Source organism: Thamnophis sirtalis, unplaced genomic scaffold (genome assembly GCF_051295495.1).
Source record: "Thamnophis sirtalis isolate CommonGarterSnake01/CBP01778 unplaced genomic scaffold, rThaSir2_p1.2 scaffold_3, whole genome shotgun sequence".
NCBI classification, from domain to species: Eukaryota; Metazoa; Chordata; class Lepidosauria; order Squamata; family Natricidae; genus Thamnophis; species Thamnophis sirtalis.
In genome coordinates, this window is record NW_028261383.1 from 139,500,894 (window position 1) to 139,526,638 (window position 25,745).

The 25,745-nt window shown below is 41.2% G+C and overlaps 1 protein-coding gene across 4 annotated transcripts in view; it reads right to left on the minus strand.

The window, feature by feature from the left end:
• Positions 1-11,546: 11,546 nt before the first annotated feature.
• Positions 11,547-25,745, minus strand: part of AXIN2 (axin 2) — a 52,835-nt gene continuing 38,636 nt past the window's right edge. For all 4 annotated transcript variants that reach the window (XM_087710216.1, XM_087710215.1, XM_087710218.1 and 1 more), the window contains 2 exons: positions 21,958-22,125; positions 11,547-11,804 (listed from right to left, as the gene is read on the minus strand). In XM_087710216.1, the coding sequence (XP_087566342.1) occupies positions 11,678-11,804; positions 21,958-22,125 (295 nt within the window). In that variant the 3' untranslated portion in view covers positions 11,547-11,677. The remainder of the gene's footprint in view (positions 11,805-21,957; positions 22,126-25,745) is intronic.

Below are 25,745 nucleotides of genomic sequence, written 5' to 3' on the forward strand. Positions count from 1 at the left end.
AGTGGGAGGCACCGTGTTGCGGTGGTTCTCCTCCTACCTCTCGGACAGGTCGCAGTCGGTGTTAGTGGGGGGGCAGAGATCGTCCCCTAGGCCCCTAACTTATGGGGTGCCTCAGGGCTCGGTCTTATCCCCCCTACTATTCAACATCTACAAGAAACCGCTGGGAGAGATCATCCGCAGGCACGGGATCAGATACCATCAATATGCGGACGATACTCAACTGTATCTGTCCGCCCCATGCCAACTCAATGAAGCGGCAGACGTGATGAACCGAGGCCTTGAAGCCGTTATGGACTGGATGAGGGTTAACAAGCTTGTGCTCAACCCAGAAAAGACCGAGTGGCTGTTGTGTTTCCCTCCCAAAGATTCCACCAATATTCCATCTCTCAGGCTGGGGGGTCAAATTCTATACCCCTCAGAGAGGGTTCGCAACTTGGGAGTCCTCCTGGATCCACAGCTATCGTTTGACCACCACTTGACGGCTGTGACCAGGGGGGCATTCGCCCAGGTTCGCCTGGTGCGCCAGTTGTGGCCCTACCTGAATCGGGAGGCTCTCACAACAGTCACTCGGGCCCTTGTGACCTCTAGGCTGGAATACTGCAATGTGCTCTACATGGGGCTGCCCTTGAAGAGCATCCGGCAACTTCAGCTAGTACAGAACGCGGCCGCGCGAGTGATTGTGGGTGCACCTCGGTTCACCCACATAACACCTATCCTCCGCGAGCTGCGCTGGCTGCCTGTCGATCTCCGGATGCGCTTCAAGGTGTTACTAGTCACCCATAAAGCCCTACATGGTAGTGGATCTGGATACTTGAGAGACCGCCTTCTGCCAATTACCTCCCTGCGACCAATAAGATCACATAGATTAGGCCTCCTCCGTATTCCATCGGCCAGCCAATGCCGGCTGGCAACTACAAGGAGGAGGGCCTTCTCAGTAGTAGCCCCGACCCTTTGGAACGAGCTCCCCATGGAGATTCGTACCCTCTCCACCGTCCAGGCCTTCCGCACAGCCCTTAAGAACTGGCTAGCCCGTCAGGCCTGGGGATAAGGATAGCCGCCCCTCCCGAATGATGAATGTATGTTGCTTACTATTTTATTATATGTCTCTATGTCAATGTCTGTATTCCCCCTCCCTGATTTTATGTGAGCCGCCCTGAGTCCCCTCAGGGAAAAGGGCAGCCTACAAATATTAATAAAATCTAAATCTAAATCTAAATCATTCCATTCTATTCTATTCTTTCAGCAGAGCCAGCCAATTTAGCTTCCATCCAGATTGGGATCAGGGCTCTCAGCAGAGCTACTTTCTTGAACTACTTATAGGTAGGAGACCTCGTGTCCATCAAATGTCCTTTCAAATCAAGCAAGGGAGTAGACTAGTCCAAGGCCATCAGCATTTCCTTGGGATTTGCTCAAGCTCCCAGTCACAAGGTTTTTAACCACACCACAACCAGCCCTCTTCGTTCTTAGCAGATTCTATGAATTGGAAACCTGAAAATACAACATTGTTCTCTTATAAGGGATCCCAGCAGGATGAGCTTAGAAGAAGGCCTGACTCTGCAAATAAGAATTCCAGACACTGAAGCACCTCAGTCTGTGACAAAGCCTTAAATGGTGCTAAGCACCCAAGTGACTGAACTACCCCTGGAAATTCAGTCATAAGCCAAGAGGGCCTAAGTAGTCTTATCCCTTTGGATAGCACATGTTGAAGATTCCTGCTACAACAATTTATAGCTACAGCAAAGGCAGCAGGAATCAGACCTCTCCACCTGCATGGAAGCTGAAGGCACAGGTGGCAAGCTCAATTACTGGAATTCAAGAGAGTTGACCATAAGGGGGGCAAGAAGACCAGCAGGGAGGAACAGCACTGGCCAGAGTGCTGCTTTTATTTATTTGTTTGTTTGTTTGTTTGTTTATTTATGAGCCAAGGTGGCGCAGTGGTTAAATGCAGCACTGCAGGCTACTGCTAGATCAGCAGGTCAGCGGTTCAAATCTCACCGGCTCAGGGTTGACTCAGCCTTCCATCCTTCCGAGGTGGGTAAAATGAGGACCCAGATTGTTGGGGGCAATATGCTGACTCTCTGTAAACCGCTTAGAGAGGCCTGAAAGGCCTATGAAGCGGTATATAAGTCTACTGCTATTGCTATTGCTATTGCTATTTGTCTTGTATGCTGCCCATTCCCGAAGGACTCCGGGCGGCTCACAATAGACAAGGGAAAGGGGATAAATAGACAAAGACAGAGACAACACTTTAAAAACACAACATTCACAACATTTGGGGTTGGCCAGCTGGAAGGAACAGGAATTAATCCACCAGTTCCAAGACAGTCTTGGTGAGGAGTCTCAGTGGGTGATCCAAGGGTGATCCTAAAGGCCTAAGGGGGTAAAAGTAGTGGCCCTAGGAATTGCCTTAGCTCTCCTTTAACATTATCCTTAGTTTCCTCCACAGACTCCCCTCTGATCAGAGAAGACAGTGTAGGGTCTGGGACCCTGCCTTTGCTTATCACTTTCCTTGTCATTAGCACACACTCCTAACTGGGGCGCCCAAGAAAATGTTAAAACAGACATCACAGCATCATGGTGGAAGCTCTGGTACTCAAGTATAAATATTCAGGTGTCAGGCGCTAATGCATAAATCACTGGATTTGCAACAGGGCATCACACCAACATAGATTTAATCCTTTGCCCCATTGCAGCGCACACACATCCTCTGTAGATACCTATAGTTTCCCCCCCCCTTACATAATTTTAAACATCATCTTAGAAAAAAATATACTCACAGAATGCAAAATAGCAGTTGCAAAGGTTTTCATTTGTAGGATAGGTTCCAGTTCCAAAAAATAAAAACTATGCATCGTAACAATGTAAGGCTTTGTTTGTTTCTCTACTTCTCCAGACAAATGCTAACAGCTCAAGTGGTAGATATCAGCCTGTAGGTACCAGAGATGGTGGTGGGAACCAACTCAGATTGTTACATCTTCAGCAATTGGGAGTTTGCGATTGTTACAACCCACAAGGGAAGCACTGGAAAGTCAAGAAACTTTTACAATGGCAGCCTTGGTCTCCAAAATCCAGAAGGTGTCCACTGGTCCTCAACGTTGCTTACCTGTTGCTTGACATGATGAGAGGTTGTGGGTGCTTCATCACTGGAGTCTTTTAAGAAGGGACTGGACTTATACCAGAAATCTATAACAAAGACTTAAAATATTTGATTGTAAACGTTCTAACAGCAGCCAGAATCGTATTTGCAAAAAACTGGAAAAATGAAACAATACCAAAACAGGAAGAAGTTATTCGGAAAATAATGGTGTGTGCTGAAATGAGTAAATTGATATTTGAAATTAGAGAGCAAGAAGATGAACAGTTTTATAAGAAATGGGTCTTGTTTTATCAGTGGCTGGGGGGGAAAACCTGGAAATGAAAAATGTTTTACTTATGTTCTAACTGAAGGAGTTAAGTATGCTGTGAAATAGACTAACAATGATACAATGAAAAACTGATACATATATGAATTGAATACTTTAAACTTTTGTTTTAAAATGGATAAGGATAACAATGAATTTATGTATACTTGATAGAGGATTTGTGATATAATGTATAACTTTAAGTATATATCATAAAGATACCTTGTTGATAAATAATTTTAATAAGGAAGTAATTAAAAATTGGGATATATATGAAGTAACTATTTAGAATACCTTGTTGAAAAATGAAGGAATAACATCTTTGTTTGAATGTATGATGTATAAGGACAATAATGAACATAAGCATACTCGATAGTTGATTGGTGGGATGATACATATTTGAAAACAGTGATATACAAATATAAATGGTTGGTAAAAAAATTTCTTATCGGGATATGTGATTATATAAAGGTATATTGTTATTAAACAGACAATCAAGAATGTAAGGGAATTAGGTTTATTGGAAAAAATATATATTAATTGTAATTGAATATACACTGTACAATGAAAGTGAGGTACCTAGTTATATTAGACGGAAAATCTGTGATTGTATATGTAATTGAGAATATGGATGCAAAAACACTTGTAGCCAAATGACATGCTGTATGTAATGGATGAGAATTTTTTTATGTTGTTTTTTATGTTTAAAAATAAAAACAAATCCCCCCCCCAAAAAAAAAAGAAGAAGAAGAAGGGACTGGACAACCATTTGTCTGAAATGGTATAGGGTTTCCTGCTTGAGCAGGGGGTTGGAGTAGAAGACCTCCAAGGTTCTGTCTAACTCTTGTTAGACAAAACTCTTGTTTTGAGTTTGCACCAAGACTTTACTGAGAATTGCTGCTGCTGCAGATAAATCTTGAAGAAAAATTGTTGATATAGGCCACTGGTATCTTGAAAGGCAAAAAGGAGAGGAAGTGGCTGAAATGTTAGAGTTCCCTAATATCTTTGTGTCCCTGGTAAATGACCTTTAACATCCCCAGCCCCACCTTCAACTTACCCTGTACATTGTGAGCAATAATCACAGCCACAGTTCTCTTATGCCACCAGTGAGACTAGTACAAAATGAAGACTACATCTTCTTGAGGGAAAAGATAGCCACAGATTATCTTCTACGAATGGCCTCTGTTTGCCAGTGGCAGTGTCTTCATTCTATGTATCATCCCAAGTTTGAATATTACAGGACAGGAGTGTCATATATATATGGTATGTAATGTTATTTGCACTCTTTATAGAGAACAAGCTGTAATAAGGGTGATTTAAAAAAAAAAAAGATGGACCTCCAATATGCTTTCTAATTTAAAAATGGTTAAATTACTCGACAGCTCTCACTATATAGATTTCAAAATCATCCATACTCACTTGATAACATAATAACAGAGTTTGAAGAGACCATGGAGGTCTTCTAGTCCAACCCCCTAGTCAAGCAGAAGACCCTATATCATTGCAGACAAATGGTTGTCCAACATCTTCTTAAAACCTTCTGGTGTTGGCGCACCCACAATTTCTGAAGGCAAACTCTTCCACTGATTAATTGTTCTAACTGTCAGGAAATTTCTCCTTAGTTCTAAGTTGCTTCTCTCCTTAATTAGTTTCCATCCATTGCTTTCAGATGGTTTGGTTGACCCATCACCCTTCTGGCATCCCTTAGATATGGCAACACTTCTATCATGTCACTCCTAGTCCTTCTTTTCATTAAACTCCCTCAATAACCCAATACTCAGATCTCCCTCAATATCTGCCATGTTCTTTTGATTAATATTTTGCTTTCTGTATTTTTTCCCAGTGGAGCAAAAACGAAGTTTTATCTTTGAGCATTTTAAAAACCTTGGAAGAGATACTCTACTTAGGCCAGGAGCTTCACAAACTAGCCTGGAAATTCCCCATCCATTCCCCATATGTCAATAGTTGAAAAGTCCATGAGACCATTTTAGTTCAGTCACATTGTATTGCTACCTCCAGAGTGCAGGATGAGGTCCCACGCTTCTTAAGTAGCAGAGTTAATGCAATATACCCAGAAACTGACAGATTAAGGTGATGTTCAATGCTCATCACATCCTACTTATACTCCAAACATAAGAGTGTTCACTTCCCATTCATTTTTAAAGGACTATTCAAACACCCTTTTATCTCCACTAAACAGCCTGCTATGCATTTGAAGACATTTTATTTTTTGTTTCTACAGACCCCTGGGGGGAAGAAAGAAAGGAAAGGAAAGAAAAGGGAAAGACAAAAAGGGAGGAAGGCAAGTATTTGGGAGCACTGATATATAAAGATGCAAAAGCTTATATGCCAGTGAATGACTTCAAACTGACTCTGGCACATTCATCTTCCCAAGAAGAATTAAACTCAGTGTGATTTCATTTTAATAGCAGAAGAAGAAAAAATACTACTGTGCAGGACTAAGTTCCTAACCTTTGATGGTGGAATAGAAAAGGGGGAGGGAAATCACTTTCTTCACCCATGTGGTTTACGTCTGCGTATCCATCTGTTATGTCCGGCTCATCAATTAAGGTGACCCCCCCCCCCCTAAGTTGAGATGGTGGTTTAATAAAGACAGTAATCTATTCAAATGCGGGAAACCATTTGCAGCTTTATTTTAACTTACAACATGGGCCTCCATCTTAGGTGCTCAGTGTGGTTTTTTTCCCCCTCAAGGTAGGACTGAAGTTGCGTCTCATGTGGAAAATAATAAATGCAATGGGGAGATGGATGAGGGAGGAAGTGCCCAAGGCCGCCTTGGGAATCACACAAAGTGACATGCATCTGAGTCAAACAAATGGTCTAGATTGGCACTGTCAAGGCTGACCACCCAGGGATAGTGACCTTAAGTGACAGATGGCAAATGCATGGCCAAAGTCGTGTTGGAGCGCCAGCTGACGGGCCCAGACGAGCCACAAAATTATCAGCAAGGGAACAGGGTTTAGGCTGAAAGGGCTAACAATGGCTGGGAGGCTAGCTTCACAGTCCTGCTTCAGGCCCAGTGTTCAAGTAAATGACTGGTGTAGGCACCCCGGGACATCCTCTCCCCTGCATTGTGTGCTGGGGGGGACGGACACAGTAGCAGACTGTCCTTCTCAACTTAGGAACCAAACAAGTTCCATTTATCAAGTCAGACACCAGCCCTGCAGTGTTTCACAGGCTCCATTTATCCTGAATGAAGAAATGACATATAATCCCATAGGCCACATCAGTTCCCCACCAGCATCCTATTTATAGTTCTTCAAGGACCCCAAGTTTATAGAGCTGAACTGAGGGGAGGGGGTATTTGGTAATTTGCTTTGGGGAGACTTGGTTTGTTTTAAGGGTGGAATGGGGACACAAGGCAGAGTATCCTGGCTTGCTGGGCTAAACTTTTTATTATGCGCAACATATGCTTATCAAGGCTTCCTATAGTAAGGTGACTAGACGTCCCGCTTTTGGCGGGACAGTCACGATTTTCCACAATTTGTCCCGTGTCACCCGTCCTTATTAAAAAGTCCCGATTTTTCATTTTTAATTTTGGCACGTTGCAGCTCACTCGCTCGCTCCCCCATTTTTAGCGCATTGCAGCTCGCTTGCTCCCCCGCCCATCCGCACTAAGCCAGCCCAGCCTGCCACTCACTGATTGGCTGGAGTCCAGCCAATCAATGAGCGGGCTGGAGGTGGAAGAGTTTAAGTTTAAAAGCTTCACGCTGCTTGAGTCTGACCTCCATTTCGCCTTCGCCTTCTTGCTGCTTTAGGTAAGCAACTCCGGCAGCGGGACTCAGGAGGCTTCCGGTGGGTGGTGACAGCCTAGCTTTCGCAAGGAAAGGCGTTCCCTTGCTAAGGCCTTCCCTTGCGAGGCCGCGGGCTGACAGTAACCTTCACGGCCTAGCTTTCGCAAGGGAAGGCGTTCCCTTGCTAAGGCCTTCCCTTGCGAAGGCCTTCCCTAGCGAAGTCCTGGGCTGGCAGTAAGCGCCGCGGCCTAGCTTTCCTGCCCGCCCCCCCTCTTCAGACCTGCTTAGTGACCCTGTTGTCCCTCCACAGTCCAGTCCAGTGTCTTACCTGTTCCTGCTGCCTCTCTGCCTGCCTGCTCCCTGTTGCTTCCATCCATCGTTGTGAGGATCCATTGCATCGGAGTTCTGCTGATTCTGCCTGCTGGTAAGTTTTTTTCTTTTATTTTTTTAATGTATTTTAAAATAATATTTTATTTATTGTGCATAGGATTTTTTAAAATAGTTTTATTCTGTGTGGATTCTTTTTTTAAATTGTTTTAGACTATTTTAAAAAAGATTCTATCCAAAATAAATTAAAATAAACCATTTTTAAAAAATTTATATTGTGCAAAGAATTTTTTAAAATGTTTTATTTCAATTTATTTTGGATAGAATCTTTTTAAATAGTCTAAGACAATTTAAAAAAAGAATCCACAGAATAAATTGAAGTGAAACATTTCTAACTATTCCACACAGAATAAATTGAAGTAAAACTATTTAAAAAAATTCTATGCACAATACATTTCAAAGTATTGAGTATAATATAGAATTTTTAAAAATAGTTTTATTTCAATTTATTCTGTGTGGAATAGTTTGAAGTGGTTACAGTGTAAATTATTGCTGGTGTAATACTTAACAATGGTTTTTTAAGGATTTCTTTTATTTATAGAATATATTTTTTAATTATTTTGAGGGGGATTTTATTTTTTAATTGTTTATAAAATATATTTACTACTAGAAATTTTCCTTTTTGCAAATGTTTTCTTTGTGATGCAATATGTTCAGACCAGGTTTATGTGCCTCAAAGTGGCTACTATTCTATGGGCAGGCCAGGTTGGTGCAAGGCAACTTTGCCAGATTTAGTGTGTTTCACCCTTGTTGAATTTTATATCGTATAAAATCGTATAATTTTAATTTTTTTAGATTATTAACATAATGACTAAGACAAGAGGATGCAAATTCAACAATGATCTAAGAAGTGAATTTCCTTTTCTTAAAAAAAATTTTTGTTGCTCCATATAAATTTTTTAATCAAGCCCCCCCCCCCCCCGGGTCAATGGTGTCCCTCTTTACCAATCTGAAAATTTGGTCACCTTATCGTATAGTCCAAAGTCCTGCTTCCAGAATCAGAGCCAATTTGTGCAAAATTAGCTAATCAAATGGTTTAAAAAATAGCAAATCCAATCAATATACCTGATCATTCTCTTCAGATCTAGAATATAGAGGTTGCATGGAGCTTTAGACCTAATGTTTCCTGGGAATACTTCAATTCTTAACTATTCCAAGATGTTTAAGAATAGAGGTTGATTTAAATATCTTAAAAGACTTACTTTAAGATATTTAAATCAATCGCTATTTTTAAACATCTTGGGTTTCAAGCTTAAATGCATGAGCCGGCAAAATGATCTGTTTCTCCATGATTTCAGTCACATTAAGGCACTTGTACATTTATTTTCACCCTGATAACTGCTTCCAGCTGTCCATAAAAGTTAATACATTCATTTGCAGTTTATATACCTTCACAGAATTTCATTTGTGTTGACTTTGGAGTTTCTAAAAAAAATCTCTTTAGAATCTGAAGTGAGCCTAACTCTACCGCCCCACCAACCCACCCCCCTCACACACCAAGTAGAAACCAGAACGAATAGGTTTTATTAATTTGAAAAATATAAAAATTTTAATAAAGGCTACATCTCTTAATTACAATAATTATTGTACCAAGTATTTTTTTCTTTAAATGAAACTCTTTATAATGCATAATTTACAGTTTAAGTAAAACAAACATGGCAAAAGTCATAAAGTACAAGAGTTGTAGTAAAAAGGCATAAAATATACTATACATAAATCCCTTAAACAACAAAGGGAGAGTATGGACCCTGAACACAGGGCAAAACACGGCATATTAATACCATGCAGGCACAGGTACTGTACTGATTGAAGTGTGGTTTTTTTCCCCTTAAAAACACACACACATTAGAGAGCCTCTATTAACAGTATTTTCCCCATCCCATTTTTTACACTATACACATCATGTTGTACAAACAAAATGTAACATTGTCAGAAAATGCACGTATTAAACACACACACACAAACACACAAAGTTGAAGTTAAATGTATTTCTAGATAAGGAGATGGCGTTTCTTTGTTCCAGTGCATACAATCAAGACAGAGGAGAATTGTTCTGCATATTTCAGCCAACATCCAAGACACACATACACAACACATACATACTGTGGCAGCTTGAGTTGAAACAGCTCTTCCGGACATAGTCTCGGAAGCCAGCTAGCTCATCCACCATTCATGGTCCAGGAGCCAACTGAAAGAGGCTTAGATATCCAAGGATATAAAAGCTGGAAGTTTCCAGCCACTGATTGATTGATTTTGTAATATTTCTGGGGAACAACTACCGCCACAATGATGGTGCATCCAAAATTGTATTTTAACCCTGCAGGAACTTCAAGCTGTTCACAGTTGCTACAAGACACCAATGCATAGTTTCCATGCCCTTGAGTGGTGGTTACAGTTAAGAAGGGGCATCCCATTGCACAGTCTGACCTTTTAATTATAGCTGTAATGCTGAAAGTGCCATTAAAGAGGTTTTTTTTTTTTTTTTAATAAAAAGCACAGTCCAAATTTGGTGACTATCCCACTGTTAGCTATAGAGGCGTAAGCTGGGTGATTTCATATACTGTCTTCTCTTTCTGTGGTTCTGATCTTAGGGACTACTTTTCTGAAGCAGGCATCAGAAACAATATCAAAAAAGAAAGCTATGCCGGTGCTTATTGATACCAAGGATAACTGACAAGGCCCCAACATTGTTATTATTACCTACAACTTGTAATTATTGTTGTTACAGTTACCCCATCAGAACACCCTTAGCACTGGAGTGTGTACAATTTCTCCATCCTACAGTTTGTAATTAGCCATCAGATGTAGACACCTGCAGTCTGTCCCCTCTCCTGCACACAATCTTTACATTTATTTTACTGCCACCCTTCGGAATCTGGTTTTCCCATTTTCCTTTTTTGGGACTCATCCCAAAAGCAGTAGTGCCTTTCCCGTAGCGCCTCCCATTAGAACCATGGTGAGCTTCAAACTGTATAAGCATTCAAATTGTCCAATCAGGGGATCGCCAATTAAATTGGAACTCCGGTTTCTAGAGTTTCAAAGCCACCAACTCTTTTGCTATGTTGGCTTCTGGAATTCTGGAAATTTTGGTAATCTCAGAGGAGGGAATGGTTACTCTGCAGCATGATTAAATCCAAAATAGGAATGGGGAAAAGACGGTGAGGGAAAGAGCATGAAGATCTACGAAGTGCTCCTGATCTCCCAGAGCAGTGGTTCTCAATCTTTTCTTCACCAAGGACCCCTTTTGTGGCCATGAACCACCAAGACTTTAAAACTCAAGTTTTAAATCGTAACATTTCTTCAAGCCTTCACAGAGTCCCCTGGGACAACTTCGTAGCCCTCCAGGGATCTGTGGGCCACAGATTGAGAACCACTGTCCTAGAGATTGTTTTAGGCAATTGGGAATGTTTTCCGGGCACAAAAACTGGAGCATCGTTGATCAAAATATCCTTCTCTGTAGAATGGACTTATCTTTTCCTTTCTCATCCTCTTTCCACAGAAATTAAACCACTGAAGATTGTACAATTCCAGTTAGTCTTCTAAGGTGGCAGAAACAAATGCTCATTTCAGTAAAGGACACATTTAGTTAGATGGTGGAAACAATGTAAAAAATAAAATATAAAACACCTCTTTTTCTTTACATCACATCCCCTCTTTTCTCCATCTTTTAAAGCAGCATATCCATAAAATGGATTTAAAGGGAAAAAAACCCCTAGAATGTTCAATAAATATCAATAAGGATTATTATAAGGTAAGCTATGTACAGTTTCTAAATCATTAAGTACAGGATCGTTAGGAAGCCATATATTTCTATATGCAAGTCTCTCAGAACATCATCTGCATCTTCAAATCACCTAGAGCGACCATATTTTTAATAAATAGTTCAGAGTTGTTAGCATCTTGGCATCCAGCTCAATAGACACATTTTATTTTTCTTCTTCTTTTTTTGCTAAGGCTGGTTTGGCAAAGTCTTCATAGACCTCAGTGTGTGTGTGTGTGTGTGTTTTTGTTGCTTCTTCATGGGTTCAAACCTTCCTTCAAAAACTTTGCTCGGTGGTTTTACGTCCAAAGGTCAGCATCCGTAGCTTATATCTTCTTAAATATGCTCACACAGGCTCTGTCACTCAGAACCAGTCAATCAATCCTCTCAACTTTTCCGAGAATTCTGCCTTCGTACATTGGCAGAATGGCATCATCGTCCCAGATTTCTTCAAAGACTGCCCCACAGTCAAACTCGTCACTTGCTTTTTTGAAGTAATACCTGAAATCAATAAGACCAACATAGGCAAAATAAGTGGAGTGTATTTTGGAATCAATATATTTTTCATTGCAGCAAAAAACATCCAACATTCCATATCTGGATTCCAAAAGGCAATTCAGTTTCCTTCCCTACTTCCAAATTCATATATTTCCAGATAGAGCAAACCAAGAAACAAAAACAAAACCACGATCTAATTTGGTATCCTGCGCATTTATGATTAGATCAGGCAGCTAAATCAAAGCAATTAAAGAAATTCCTCCAAGCAGGTGATACTTAATGGCATATGAATATAGTCCATTGTTAGGTTTGTTTTTGTCTGAATATGTGACTGGATCTTGGCTTCTTTTGGTTTGTATTGGATTTTTATGGTAATATATTTTGAGCTGCCCAAGCTCAGCTGAGTCATGCAGTGTCCAAATTGAATCAAATAAATGAATTATTAAATAAATAGCTGTTACCCATCATCTATCATTTGGAGCCAGAATAACTTACATCATCCAGAGGTGAAAAGGTAGCACTTAATATCTCTATCCAATGATACGGGACTAAGGGACTAATATTTACAGGGGGTCTGTACAGAATGGGGGGCACCCAAGGTCAGATTTGAGGGGAGGGGGGAAGTCATTGATTATTACTTTTTTGTCTTCTACATTCAAAGGACTTTGAACCAATAGAGGTGATGATACAGTATCTTAGTAATTACTTGTGATTGCTTTTGGTATACTTTAAAATTTAAAATAAATATTACTTTGAACGGTAATGTCTTAGTTACAGCTTTAACTATGCATATAGTTTACAGCAAAGGCAAATGTTTAAAAGCATACATTATAGCAAACTTGGGCATTTTATAGCTCTCAGGCTACATCCAGCCCTTTCACTGTCCCTGTTCAGCCATGTGAGGTTAAAAGGAAATAAAAAATCAAATAAGAAATTAAGTAAGTGTATGCCATGCATGCAATACAAACGCATTGGTTTTATTTTGAAGGCGATTGTTGTTGTTTTTTTAATTACTATGTGCATGTGTTTGTGCCTATGCACCTTCACAGCCCTATTGAGTTGGCCCTACACTAGAATGCTAGTTTTTCATGCAATCCTTTTGGAAAACTAATGGCCTGCTCCAAGAAATCACCCTTGAGTACTGGTGCTAATTGTAATGCAAAGCCATTGCAAATGTACATGGACCCTTAATGCTGCTGAAAGCTTCTGGAGGCAGGGGTGGATAACTGCACAATAAATAGCTGCTCACATTACCCAAATTTCATCCACTAAAATGATTATGGCACTGATTTATGGTCTACTTTGTCCTGCGCCTAGTAAATTTATCTTTGATGTATGGTGTAATATGCACATCGGAATAAAGCTTGTGAACCTGAGCAGCCATCACCACTGGGGGTCCGCGAGAAAATTTTGGTGGTCCGCAAAAAAACTATTTTCATTTTTCATGTTGCACTAAATCTTATTTATCTTTTTAAAAAATCATATTAGTAGTTCGTGGGATTTAAAATTATGAATTTAGTGGTCCCTGAGATCCGAAAGGCTGGTGACCCCTGAACCAGAGCATGGTTGATCACCCCCATGTGTTGGAGACATTGGCAAGGATGATAGCAGAGTGCTGGATCGCCTAATTGTCAGTCACTCGAGCCCTCCCAGAAGCTGCTGACAAAGCTTGAAGCAGAGTTATCATTTTGCAGGTTTTAAAATACCCTGTTCTTTCAAAACACTACCACCGTGTTTATTGTCCCTTCTCAGACTCAAAGTCTGGAACAAATGATCCAATACAGTCTTCTCTTATTTTGGCATCATCCGAATCTATGGGCCTCAACCTCTAGACTTATCAGTCATATCCAATCTGGGATTTAAATTTCATACCTCGGGAGGTTGGAGAAGGCTAATTTAGGATACATTTATATGGAAATATAAACAGCAGGGCACATATTATGAAGCACTACTGCAGCAGAGGTGGGTTCCTACCAGTTTGGACCAATTCAGCCAAACTGGTAGTGATTTGGCGGGCTGGGTTACTGGAACCGGCAGTGACCCAGGCCTGTCACGCTCCCAAATTGGTTCTCCTATGGAGCCGCCATCTTGATTGCATGCGCAGAACAATTATAACTTCACAAACTTATTTTTTCTCTTTTTTTAACGTTTTGCACACGCACAAACCTAGTTTTGTGCAAATGCGCACAAAAAATATTTTTGCACACCCCAAACTGGCAGTAATGCCAAGAGCAACCCACCCCTGTACTGCAGGGGTGTCAAACTGGCGTTGTCACAGCGGTGTCATGTGACATACTGTGACCTTCCCCCCCCCTTCGCTAAACCAGGCATGGGCATGGCCAACGTGTGACACATCCAGCCTGTGGGCCATGAGTTTGACAGCCCAGCCCTACAGTAAAAAGAAGTCAGAACCTTCCCAGATGTTACTGAGACAAAAAAGGCGAGAAGCCCACACAATCAAGAGAAAGGGTTGCTGGGAGTTGTACTCCAGCAATATCCAAATTATCCCTTTTCTTGCTTATGGGGAGAGTTAACATAGAAGAGCACTTTTTTTTTTTAATTTCAAGGTGTCTGCAACAGGACCTTGACTCTCAAAGAATCAATCAGCCTTTCCATTAGGAAATGACTCCAATTTTCTGATTAATATCAATTGCAGACTTGCCATTTATCATCTGTGAATCAAGTATGACTAATTTTCATTTGTCTACCACCTCTGCTTAATGGGCAGCCCCCACAAGAATAATTCCCTACAGCAGCAAACCAGCTCCTGGACTCCGAGAAATATCATGGACAAGCAGCAGCTAAGAAAAAGTTCTTTGGAAAAGAGAGAGAGAAAGTGAGAGAGAGAGAAAGAGGGAGGGAGGGAGGGAGAAGTACTCTGAATGGATCAGTAAATTAAAAAAGAAAGTGGTGGGGGGACACCCTTTGAAGTCATTCATAGGTATTGGCAGAAGGAGCAGAGTTTTTCTCCGCCAAGCATTTGATTTAAGGAAACAAAAATCTAAAACAAAACCAATTATTAATCTGTTCCTTAGAGCATCGCTCCTGCCGTTTAGAATCTTTCATTATAGTGCAAATACTTTTCATTTCCTTTTTGTTGCTCTTGGGAAACCATTCAAGCCTCTGCCTGAAACAAGAGACCAATGCAGAATCCCCACTTTCAAAGCCACAGAGAGGTTGCCGCATTCATGCGCCCGATATTTCTTAGGAGCCCTTACTTACATAATGAGCAATCTTGGCTTGGGCGGGCAATATTTGACACCGAAAGGTCACGCAGCAGTGTCCCGCTCTCCCTTTCTTTGGCTTGGGAGCATAGATCACGAAGCCAGGGCTCACCCAGACAAAAAAAGGCACCCCTTCCCCTCTTGTGTCAAACAGTAAGGACCCCTCTATTATCCTGAATTAGACCGTTCAGCTTCTTGATTAAAGGTTCCTTTTATCCTCCCGTCCAACTTACTGCCTCCTTCTCAGGCTGCTTAATTGCATATGCACCAAATGAAGGCCTTCCATTCAGAGAGTTAGCATTTCGGGAGCCTGCTTGTCTACTACCACATACACAGACAAGACACATGGCCCTCAGTGCTCCCAGGCTGGGCTGTCATCTTCCCTGAGCTGTCATCCTTCCCATCATCAGCAAGGGAGCTTTCTCCCCAGGTAGACATCCAAAGGAAGAAAACAAACACTGCCGAACCCAAACAGCTCTCCAAGAATGGGTAGATGGATTGATCGATCGGCCGATAGACGTTACCACGGATAGTTTTATGGGCCATCCTAGAGGATGGAGAGGACACTTTGAATGTCTTCTTTGTGAAGAAGCTCCCTTCTTTTGGAATGGAGCTCAGGAACTTTGGATGGAGAGGGAAGACCACTGACTGTACCAACATTTTATGAGGTTTGGATTATAAAGATAAGGGCAGACCTTGACGTATGACCACAATTGAACCCGCAATTTCTGTTGCTAAGCAAGGCCGTTGTGAAGTGAGTTTGACCCATTTTATGGCCTTTCTTGTCACAGTTGTCAAGTGAGTCACTGCAGTAACAAAGTTGTTGAGTGAATCTGGCTTCCCCATGGACTTTACTTGTGAGAAGGTCACAAAAGGTGATCACATGATCCCGAGACACTGCAAACCTCATAAATACAAGCCAGTTGCCAAGTAGTCAAATTTTGATCATGGGGATGCTACCGTGAGAGAAAATGTGGGGGGAAAAAACATCCATAAATCACTAAATGTCAAATGGAGATTCTCAGTCATCCAGGTCATGGTTGTCCCACAAGTGCTGTTTCAAGAGGCAACTGGACTTCCTGGTGGTTTTTTTTTTCTTGGAAGACGTTTTGCTTCTCATCCAAGAAGCTTCTTCAGCTCTGAATTCAGCTCTTCTTCAGAGCTGAAGAAGCTTCTTGGATGAGAAGCGAAACGTCTTCCAAGAAAAAACCAGAAAGTCCAGTTGCCTCTGGAAAAAAAAAAGCACCTTTGGGATGTTCATAAACCACTTTTTTCATTGCTGTCATAACTTTGAACAGTCACAAAAATGGATGGCTGTAAATCTGAGGACTCTCTGTAGTATGAGACTCAATGAGGAAACTGTTTAGTCCTTTTTTCCTCCCCTTTCGCTACTTCCAGATGATCCCAGGAATGTAACCAAATCCATTCATTTCAGTTAAGCCAGGACTGTCCCTCTGCAGAGCCCCCTTTCCTGACCCCAAACTGAAGTACAATGAGACTTCCTTCTAGAAATCCCGCAAGCCAGCAGGCGGGGGAGGGGAAGGCGGGAGGAAAGCCTTTGAATGAGGCACAAAAAGGACTTTTGCTCAGTTTTATCTCCTCCCTTCCAAGAGGATAAACAGCTGTAGCAATAACTTCCCCCTTGATCTCAGGCCCTGGCAGCGTTGACAAAATTCTTTGTTTGAACACCACATTTTATTTTCTTGGGGGCAGAAGGGGGGGAACAAGACACAGTGTGATGTTTTCCATAACTGCAAGTTAATTTCTCACAGAGAAGGGCAAAAGGAGGGAGGGAATCGAGACCAAATATCTTTCCCTCCAATATCTCTCCCTCGCAATCTCTCAAAACCCATCGGGAGGTCCCGGTTCGCTCCCTGAAGTGGACTTCCCATTGAAAGGCCACTTTTGAAGCAACCTCTACTTCTCCCCTCCACCCCAGTCCTAACTCCTACCCGTCCCTCACCCATTCCTCCTTTCTCCTGTATCTGGCAACCTTACAGGCTGTAAAGCTGGGTTTCCTCCCTTTGCTCTTGCTGTGATACCCCTACCTACCCCGCTCAGACTGTGTGAGTATGAGCGTGTACACAAATGTGTGAGAGTACAGGGGACAAACCTGAACTCTATTCTTTCTGTTTAAGCCACATGGGTGCCCTAAATCTGCCCCACAGAGCACCCTGTGCTGACTGAAAGCACCCAACAACAACAACAGCAGCAAAACAAAAAAACCCGAGGCACCTAGGTTGCAAACTGACTCATTCAACCAAGAATGTGGAGTGTCGGCCATTGATGCATGTCTTTGTGTCTTAAAATGAAAGGCACAGGCTTCAAAGACATGCCTATTAAGAGGGCCTTAGAACAAAATCAATGCCAGATGTGACCAGAGTGAGTAGCTACTCTTTCCCTAAGCAATCACTGCTATTCCGGGCAGTATGGTCCTCTTCCCTAAAGGTCACCTGCAGTTTCACTCAAAGTCCGGCCAAAAGGAGGAGGGGGGAGGAAAAAAAAATCAAAGCTTAGATCAAAATGATTCCCTGGGGGTACAGCACATTTAGATAATTAGTTTCACCTTGTGTCTGTGCAAGATAAAAACACACACACACACACACACATACACACCAGATTTGGGCCTATGTTTCTTTTGTACACAGATGTGACAAAATAATTTTTTTAAAAAAATTCATCTCGGTCCTGTTAATATATAGGGTAGTCCTCAACATACAACCATAATTGAGCACAAAATTTCCATTATTAAGCAAGACAAGTGTGTTTTGCCCCCCTTTATACCTTTCTTGCCACAGTTGTTAAATGAATCACTGCAGCTTTTAAGTTAGTAAATGGTTGTGAAGGGAATCTGGCTTCCCCATTGACTTTGCTTGTCAGAAGGTTGCAAAAGGCGATCACATGGCCCCGGGACCCGGCAACCATCCTAAACACATGCCGGTTGCTAAGCGTCCGAATTTTGATCCCATGACCACAGGGATGCCGCAACAGTCGTAGGTGTGAAAAAAAGGTCATAAGTCGCTTTTTTCAGTGCCGTGGTAACTTTGGTCACTAAATGAATGGTTGTAAGTCGAGCCAATAATTACATCATGCCAAGGTTCAAGTTGCAATGCTCAGAGAGTTTTTGAGTTTAGGTGGAGCACTTTATGTGACATCCTATATTTTTTCCCCTGGTGTTGCCTAAAAACAAGGAGTTCCCAATCTGCCACTATACAAAGCACCATGGTTAGGACTGTTAACTTCAAAGCCAGCTGAGAACAAATCAGGGCCTGCATACAATATATAGTAGGGCAGTGATGGCTAACCTTTTTGTCACCGCGTGCCCATAATGCAATGCATGTGCGACACCTCCCCGTGCCCTGCCCCAGTGTGCATGCACATGTGACCCCCTTCCCCTGCGCCTCATTTTGGGCCTAGTAGGCCTCCCTGCAGCCCCCTGCCCTCTGTGCATGCATGCGTGGCCCCCCACCTCCCCCACACATGCGCAGGCGTCTCCTGCTTGTGCCTCGTCCCCTGCGCAAAAATCAGCTGGCTGGCGGGAGGCGTGGGCGCATGCACAGTGGAGCTGACCTCTGCATGCCACCTGTGGCACACGTGCATCACAGCAGTTCATGTGAGGTTTGAATGGGACTCACCACAGAGTCAGCCAGGATGGCCAATTTTAAGGAAAATGGGAGTTGGTCTAATTATATCTAGAAGGCCAAAAATTCCCATCGTGGGAGGATATTCAATCTTCCTATCTACACTAACAGGATGGTTATCACAAGTGTAAGCAAATCTCTACTCATCAGACTAGCCCATCCCCCTCTTGTTACAGGTAGTCCTCAACTTACAACCTTTCATTTAGTGACTAAAGTTACAACATCCCTGAAAAAAAGTGACTTATGACCTTTTTCCACACTTACGACCATTGCAGCATCCCCATGGTCAGGCGATCAACATTTGGATGCTTGGCAACTGGCTCATATTTATGACGGTTGCAGTATTCAGGGGCCATGTGACCCCCTCCCCCCATTTTGCAGCCTTCTGGCAAGCAAACTCAACAGGGAAGCCAGAGTCACATAACAACCATGTTACTAACTTAACAATTGCAGTGATTCGCTTAACAACTGTGGCAAGACAGGTTGTAAAATGGAGCAAAACTCAACCTAACAGCTGTCTTGCTGAGCAATGGAAATTTGGGGTTCAATTGTGGTCATAAGCCGAGGCTATCTATACTGCCAACAGGCTGAAGATGGATTAAGCTACATCTTTAGCTTATGAGGCAGGGCTTCAGTGTGAATACAAAATTCAGAACAATATATGTATATAAAATATATGCCTCCAGTTTTAGTCTCAACAAAGATTACAGACAAGATAGATTATAGAGACACATTATATCTCTCAAAATTCCATCTAAGCCTCTGGAGTAAGCTGTCATCACCGACCTAAAATAAGATTCCGAGACTCCAAATTATTCCAGTGGGAAGTTAGACAACAACCACGCAAGTCCTTCTCAATTCCTTTAACCTCCATTCACCCAATACCATCCACATAGTTTGGTTCTAGTTAATTAAATCAGGGAACCCTTCATTTGAGGCTAGGATCAGGAAAGGAAGGGGAAACTCCCTGGCAGAGTTTCCATACTGGTGTTGCTTCCTATAAAGAACAAACCATAAGGAGTTTCTATCCGCCAACACACAATTCTGGTCACCAATGAAGCTACCCTTTGATCTGTAAAGATGGGCCTTAGGTATTTCAAGCATGTACATTCTAGTTTTGGTCAGGGCTAGTCAAAAGTACCTTAGGGTGCATCCTTTAAAAAGGCAGGTAGTCATAAAATAATAACCAAGCAACAGAGGAAATCTCTGTAAATGTCAGCTAACCCATCACAAAAAGCTGTCCAAAAATGCAGGCAGATGAAAAAGTTGGTGCCAAAACAGTGAAGGACAAGCAAGTCTCTTTGGAGAGTAAGTTCCAAAAATACAGAGGTTCTTTCTCAAATCCCCATCATCTCTCCTACAAGGACAGAGAGACTAAAGTCTCCTCCAGGAGAGGACTTTGATGCCTATCCAGGCCCTGCCTTTAGAAAATAAATAAATCCTCTTATATATATATAAGATTTTTGGAAGATCTACACCTTAAAAGGTTATATATATATATATATATATATATATATATATATATATATATATATATATATATATATATATATATATATATATATATATATATATATATACTTAAAGTCAGTAAGACTTTAGACAGTAAGACAGAATATACTTATTCCCAGTAAGGATATGGCTAGCTGATGAGAGCTAAATAGCTTGAAATAGATCTATACTAGTCTTCCTTTATTTATTTATCAGCACAAATAAAAACACATATATATATATATATATATAATTTGTATGTATGTATGTATGTATGTATGTATGTATGTATATATATATACATATATATATATACATACATACATACATACATACATACATACATACATACATACATACATATATATATATATATATATATATATATATATATATATATACCTTTTAAGGTGTAGATCTTCCAAAAATACCTGTGGAAGTTTTGTTTCCAATGTCAGTGTGAGTCTAGCAGTAATATCGGGGTAATTTATGGCCTCAATCAATTATAGACTACATAAATTTAAACTTTTATTCCAGTGTTTCCTAGGTGGTTCTTATTCACAAAACTTAGACGCTTTGACTGGAATGATGTAAAAAAAGAAAAAGATTGGAAGATTGCAGATTTTCTTTCAGGGCGATAATGGAGGAGAGTAGCTGCAGCCACCATGTTGTTAACTTTTGGGTTAGAGATGGTCATATTGTGAAACGAAGCCCCACGTGTTCCAATGGAGCAATAAAGCATTCTTCAAGATGTTCTCTATCATCACCAGAGATAATAACTCATGCCTCAGTAACAGGGAGATGGGACAAGTTGATTGTCTGAATAGTTACATAGGAAGTCCTAAGATAGGTCATGAGCCTTAGGAGGACTTTAAAAGTCAACCTCAAATAAGGAAGTAGACTAATAGATGAGTAAGAAAGTAGACAGGTATGGAGATCAAAAGGTCCTGCTCATGTTATCTGTTGGGTAAATCTGCCCTCAGGACTTCACTAGATAATAACACTCTAATTTTGCAGAATATATTGGTATATCTACCCTCAAAAGGAGCCCTGACTCTTTCCTAACAGATGGTATTTGGGCAAATACTTCACTAAGTACAATAGTCAAAGTCAGTTAGCCATTGACATTCACAGATTAGGTTACAATATTTTGCACAACCAATTGGTACTTTGGTAACACGACTGTTTTGTGCAAAGCTAAATCAAACAATCCCAAAGGGGGAAAAACACATTTTGGAGACCTTTCCCTTTATAAACAAGATGCAGGAATATATGTACCCATTTATAGCTATCAGATGCGGGTCCCAACAATTTCCATTAGTATCTCTGTACTTGATGACTGCCCTGTTGCTTTTATTATTATTTTTTAGGGCCCAAAAGGCGAAATCAGAATAATCAGGTAAAGTGTAACCAAACTGATGAAAGAAAGGAAACTTCTAAAGCAGCAGTGTATCATCGCAGAAAGGAAATAAGAACTTTGAAGAGATACCTATTATGCAAGTCTGTGGACTCGTCGACTTGCAAAAGGCAAGCCAGCCTACAATCTCACATCTACTCACCAGATGAGATCTCAGTTCGGTTGCTGGAGCAACCGACCCACCTGCTGAGTACTATTGCTGGGTGGGTAAACATAAAGAAGTCAGAAAAACTTCATCTAGTGAACGAGTTGCAGCCAACCTTCAAAAGAGAACAATAAACCTTTCCTTGTGGGAGGCTGCTTACAAATACATCGTGGTTATTTTGGCAGTCAGTCTGTGCAAACACAAGAAAAAAGAAGAAAGAAACCACAAAGATGCTTACCTATAATTTCCCTTTTTGCTCAGCTGCTCTTTAAAGTGCCCAAGTGTCAGGCTTGGGGCCTTTAACAGCCTCCTGTAGGGAATTTCTTCTCCACAGAAAAAATAAGTGACAACCAACTCACTAGGCTGGGAGGAGTGAACAACAGGGAGTTTCTTTGGTTCTTTGTGACTGAAAGATAAAGAAGGGAGGAGAGAAAATAAGTATGGCTTCACAACATTTACAAAACATTTATGTCACACTCAGAGGCACAATTACACAAAGGCGTAGAGAGTCAACTAACCACATCAAGTAATTGAAAAATTGAGGAAAGCAAAGTTGGAGACTTATTTGTGCATTAAGTACTGAAGAATTTGAGGTAGCCTTCGCAATACCTGCTGTCCCACCTTGTGGACTTCAACCACACTTGTTATTATTAACTAGCCCCTCAATTTGGAAGGCGATTCCAACTCATGGCCCACTAAATTGACAAGCATTGCTGCTGGGTCATTTTAAAAAAAATAGGAATTTTGACTTGGGAATAAGAGTTAAAAATAAAGACCAAGGCATATATTGTGCAGTTTTCAATGGAGATATACAGTCTTTAATTATCAGCTTACTAAGTCTGGCCAACTAGTTACTGTACATATTTGAAGTCTAAATATTTTGGAAAGGGATTTGCTTAACAGGGCAATGATGTCTGCAACCCTTGAAGATTCAACAAGGCAACCCTACATTGTTTTCATGTCCAGATGAAGGGGGACATGAGTTTGCAGCTGTAGGATTATCCCAACCCTCAATTATTGGATGAATTTGGGGCAGATTGCTCAGACCGTCTGGCAACTTTTCTGAGAAAGAACTTTCAGTTACACCAGGAGACATATGAGACGAACCCTATGTGGACTGATCACTGGAGCAGATCAAATGATGTACAATAATACAATGACACCCGCATGGCTTCAACCATGCCCCATTTTACAAATGGATTTGTTCTATTCAACTGGTTGGATACTCCGGGTGGTTTTCCCCATCCTTGGATCACCAATTTTTTGTTGCTAACCATTAATTAGAGAAGTGAAGGACAAATTGCACTCCTGAGTCTCCAAACAATCCTTAGACTAAAAATCCTTTTCAAGTGACAGTTCGGTCCTTGGCATTGAGGGTGCCAGAATGATGGGCATGTTAAATAAGAGATGTCAAAAAGAGAAAGGAACAAGGGTTCTGAAGAAAGAGTCAACAAACATTCAATAAAAGAATCCTGAAATGTGATAGAATTGGTAGGACCATTCACTGTTTGCTTAAGATCTACCTCAAGACCAAATGGTCCTTGACAGAAAAAACGGTTGTGATTGGTTCTTTAAAAGAGCAGTAACAAATCCTGAGGCTGATTGAATTCATACATCACACTAAGGCATGGCTTGTTTTTGTGGTTTTTGGATTAATTTATACATCTTTGGGTTCCCATTCCAGGCTAGGCCATGATGGAAGCGGGATTTATAAACCATAATGACCGGAGTTGAACTAACTAAATACCAAGCAAATAATAACTTTGTACAATATCTGAAACTAACTGGCACAAAGGTTCTCAGTGACTGAAACGTTTACATGTGGATTCAGAGAATAAATATTGCTAAAGGAAATGTTCCACTGAGACTTCGGAGTAAAAAAAAAAAACCCAGCCGCATCATATTATGTATAGATGTCTTGGCTAAGTACTGTCTAGAAAGCTTCAGAAAATTTATTTTTTTCTTGTGTTAATTTGTTATTAAAAATCCTCAATAGATATTCATGAAGATTTTCTGGGACTGGTCAAGCAGCCAAGCCCCATAAAACTACTGGGTTTTACATGATTTCTGTCTTTATATATTAAGTTACTGACTATAGGCTTCAAATTCTATTTTATCAATGATTCTGCTGTCATGTACAACTTTTGCATTCCATATTAATTTTATGAAAATATTAGGTGAATTGTTACATGATCCTACACCAAGATTTCCTTAAGCTATAGCTTGAATAAGCTCAAACAAAGCAGAATAAGTCTTTCAGAGATACAAAATAATCATGGCTTATTTGACCATGACCAATCTCTGATTTGTTTTTGTTTTTTAAGTTGGTCTTGTTTTACAATTCTGCGAACCTACAAGGTAAATGGTCCTTTTGCACTCTATGCAAGAGTTGGGGATGGAAAACATACTTTTGCAGCGCTTCTACTTCCTTTGCTACAGTGGGCAAATTATTCAGTTTCTACGTGAAACCATTAGTGAGATCCTATGTCACCTGGAGTGAAATATTGCCATTGAATACACCATATCCATGCCAGGCTGAGCCAGAAATTCTGCAGAAATCCTGGCCCAAGGCTTAGAGGTTGTGAGGGCCTTGGTGAGTCAAAACAAGCTTAAATTAAATCCCTGCAAGTTAGTATTGCTCTGTGTCTGTGATAGGTCTGGCCTTATCCAAGTTCCAAGTTCAGATCCAGAGGGAGTTATATTCCCCTAATAGAGGAGATCTACAATTAAGGGGACCTACAGGAAAGTGGCATGTGCAAGGTATGGCTTTTGCCTACCTCTTGTTAGTGTGTCAAGTACAGGCCTATCTGGACCCAGAAACCCTTGACTCAGGACATTCTGTGTGGGTCTGCCTCTGAAGATATCTCAGGCTTGGGTGCTACAGTTGTCCCAAAGTCTAGCAGCCTACCTGCTAACCATCGATATGGTCGTGATAACCTCAATGCTGCAGGTGCCACACTGGTGGCTGATTGCTTTTGATTCCAAGCAACCTACAGGGACATCCCTCCTGTGCATTCCTGCAGCAAGGACTTGACTTGTCAAAGGTCCCTATTCCACATGAGGGGGGGGTCAACAATATGATTTCTCAGTGGCGATTCCTGAAACACCTCACTTTGGAAAACTTCATACAGTTCAGCTGTTCTCCAGAGCTTTTGGGTGTTCATGGTGTGCAGGCTGCCTAATTAAAAATGTGATTGATTCATCTTCAGATTGTTTAAAGTACTTCATTCTCATCATCTCTGACCATTTGCCAGAGTGCCTGGAACTAAGCAGAGATGCCCCCAGATTTACCCCACTGATTTACTTATCCCCTGTTCTTCACAGGTTGTGTGTGTGTGTGTCTGTGTGTGTCTGTGTGTGTGTGTGTATATATACACACAAAGATAGCAGCAAAGGGAAGAAATGAAAGGATCAACATTGTCTAAAGTTCCAGGATGGGACAAAAAAAGCAGTTCTTTGTTTAATGGATGGCTCTATGGACATTTCACAGATACTTAAGTTTTTTGATAACATTATATCAGTGATAGTGAACCTTTTCGGCACCGAGTGCCTAAACCGAAACACACATGCATGCGCATGCATGTATGCATGTCGGAGAGCTGCAAAACCAAAGACCAGTTGGCCAGCACATGCATGCCTGTTTTTTGGTCATTTGGGGGGCATTTTCCTGGCTGTTTTCAGGCCTAATTTGGGCCATTTTCAGTCTGGTTTTGGCCCCAAAATAGTTTTGGCCTGATTTGGGGGCATTTGGGGGGCTTCTTTCTGGTACATGTGCATTCCAGAAACCAGAAGAGCAGCTGGCGATGGTGCGTGTGCCCACAGAGAGGGCCTTGCGTGCAACCTCTGGCATGTGTGCCATAGGTTTGCCATCATGGCACTATAGCATCTCTATCTGAGCTTCCACAATAATTTGCAATGTCTATTTCACAGGGCAGGGGAAGCCTAAGGTCCATAACCCAAACTTTGTGAAAGTACTCTAACTTTCACATATGTATGTGCCAAGAAACCATTCTCAACTCCTAATGG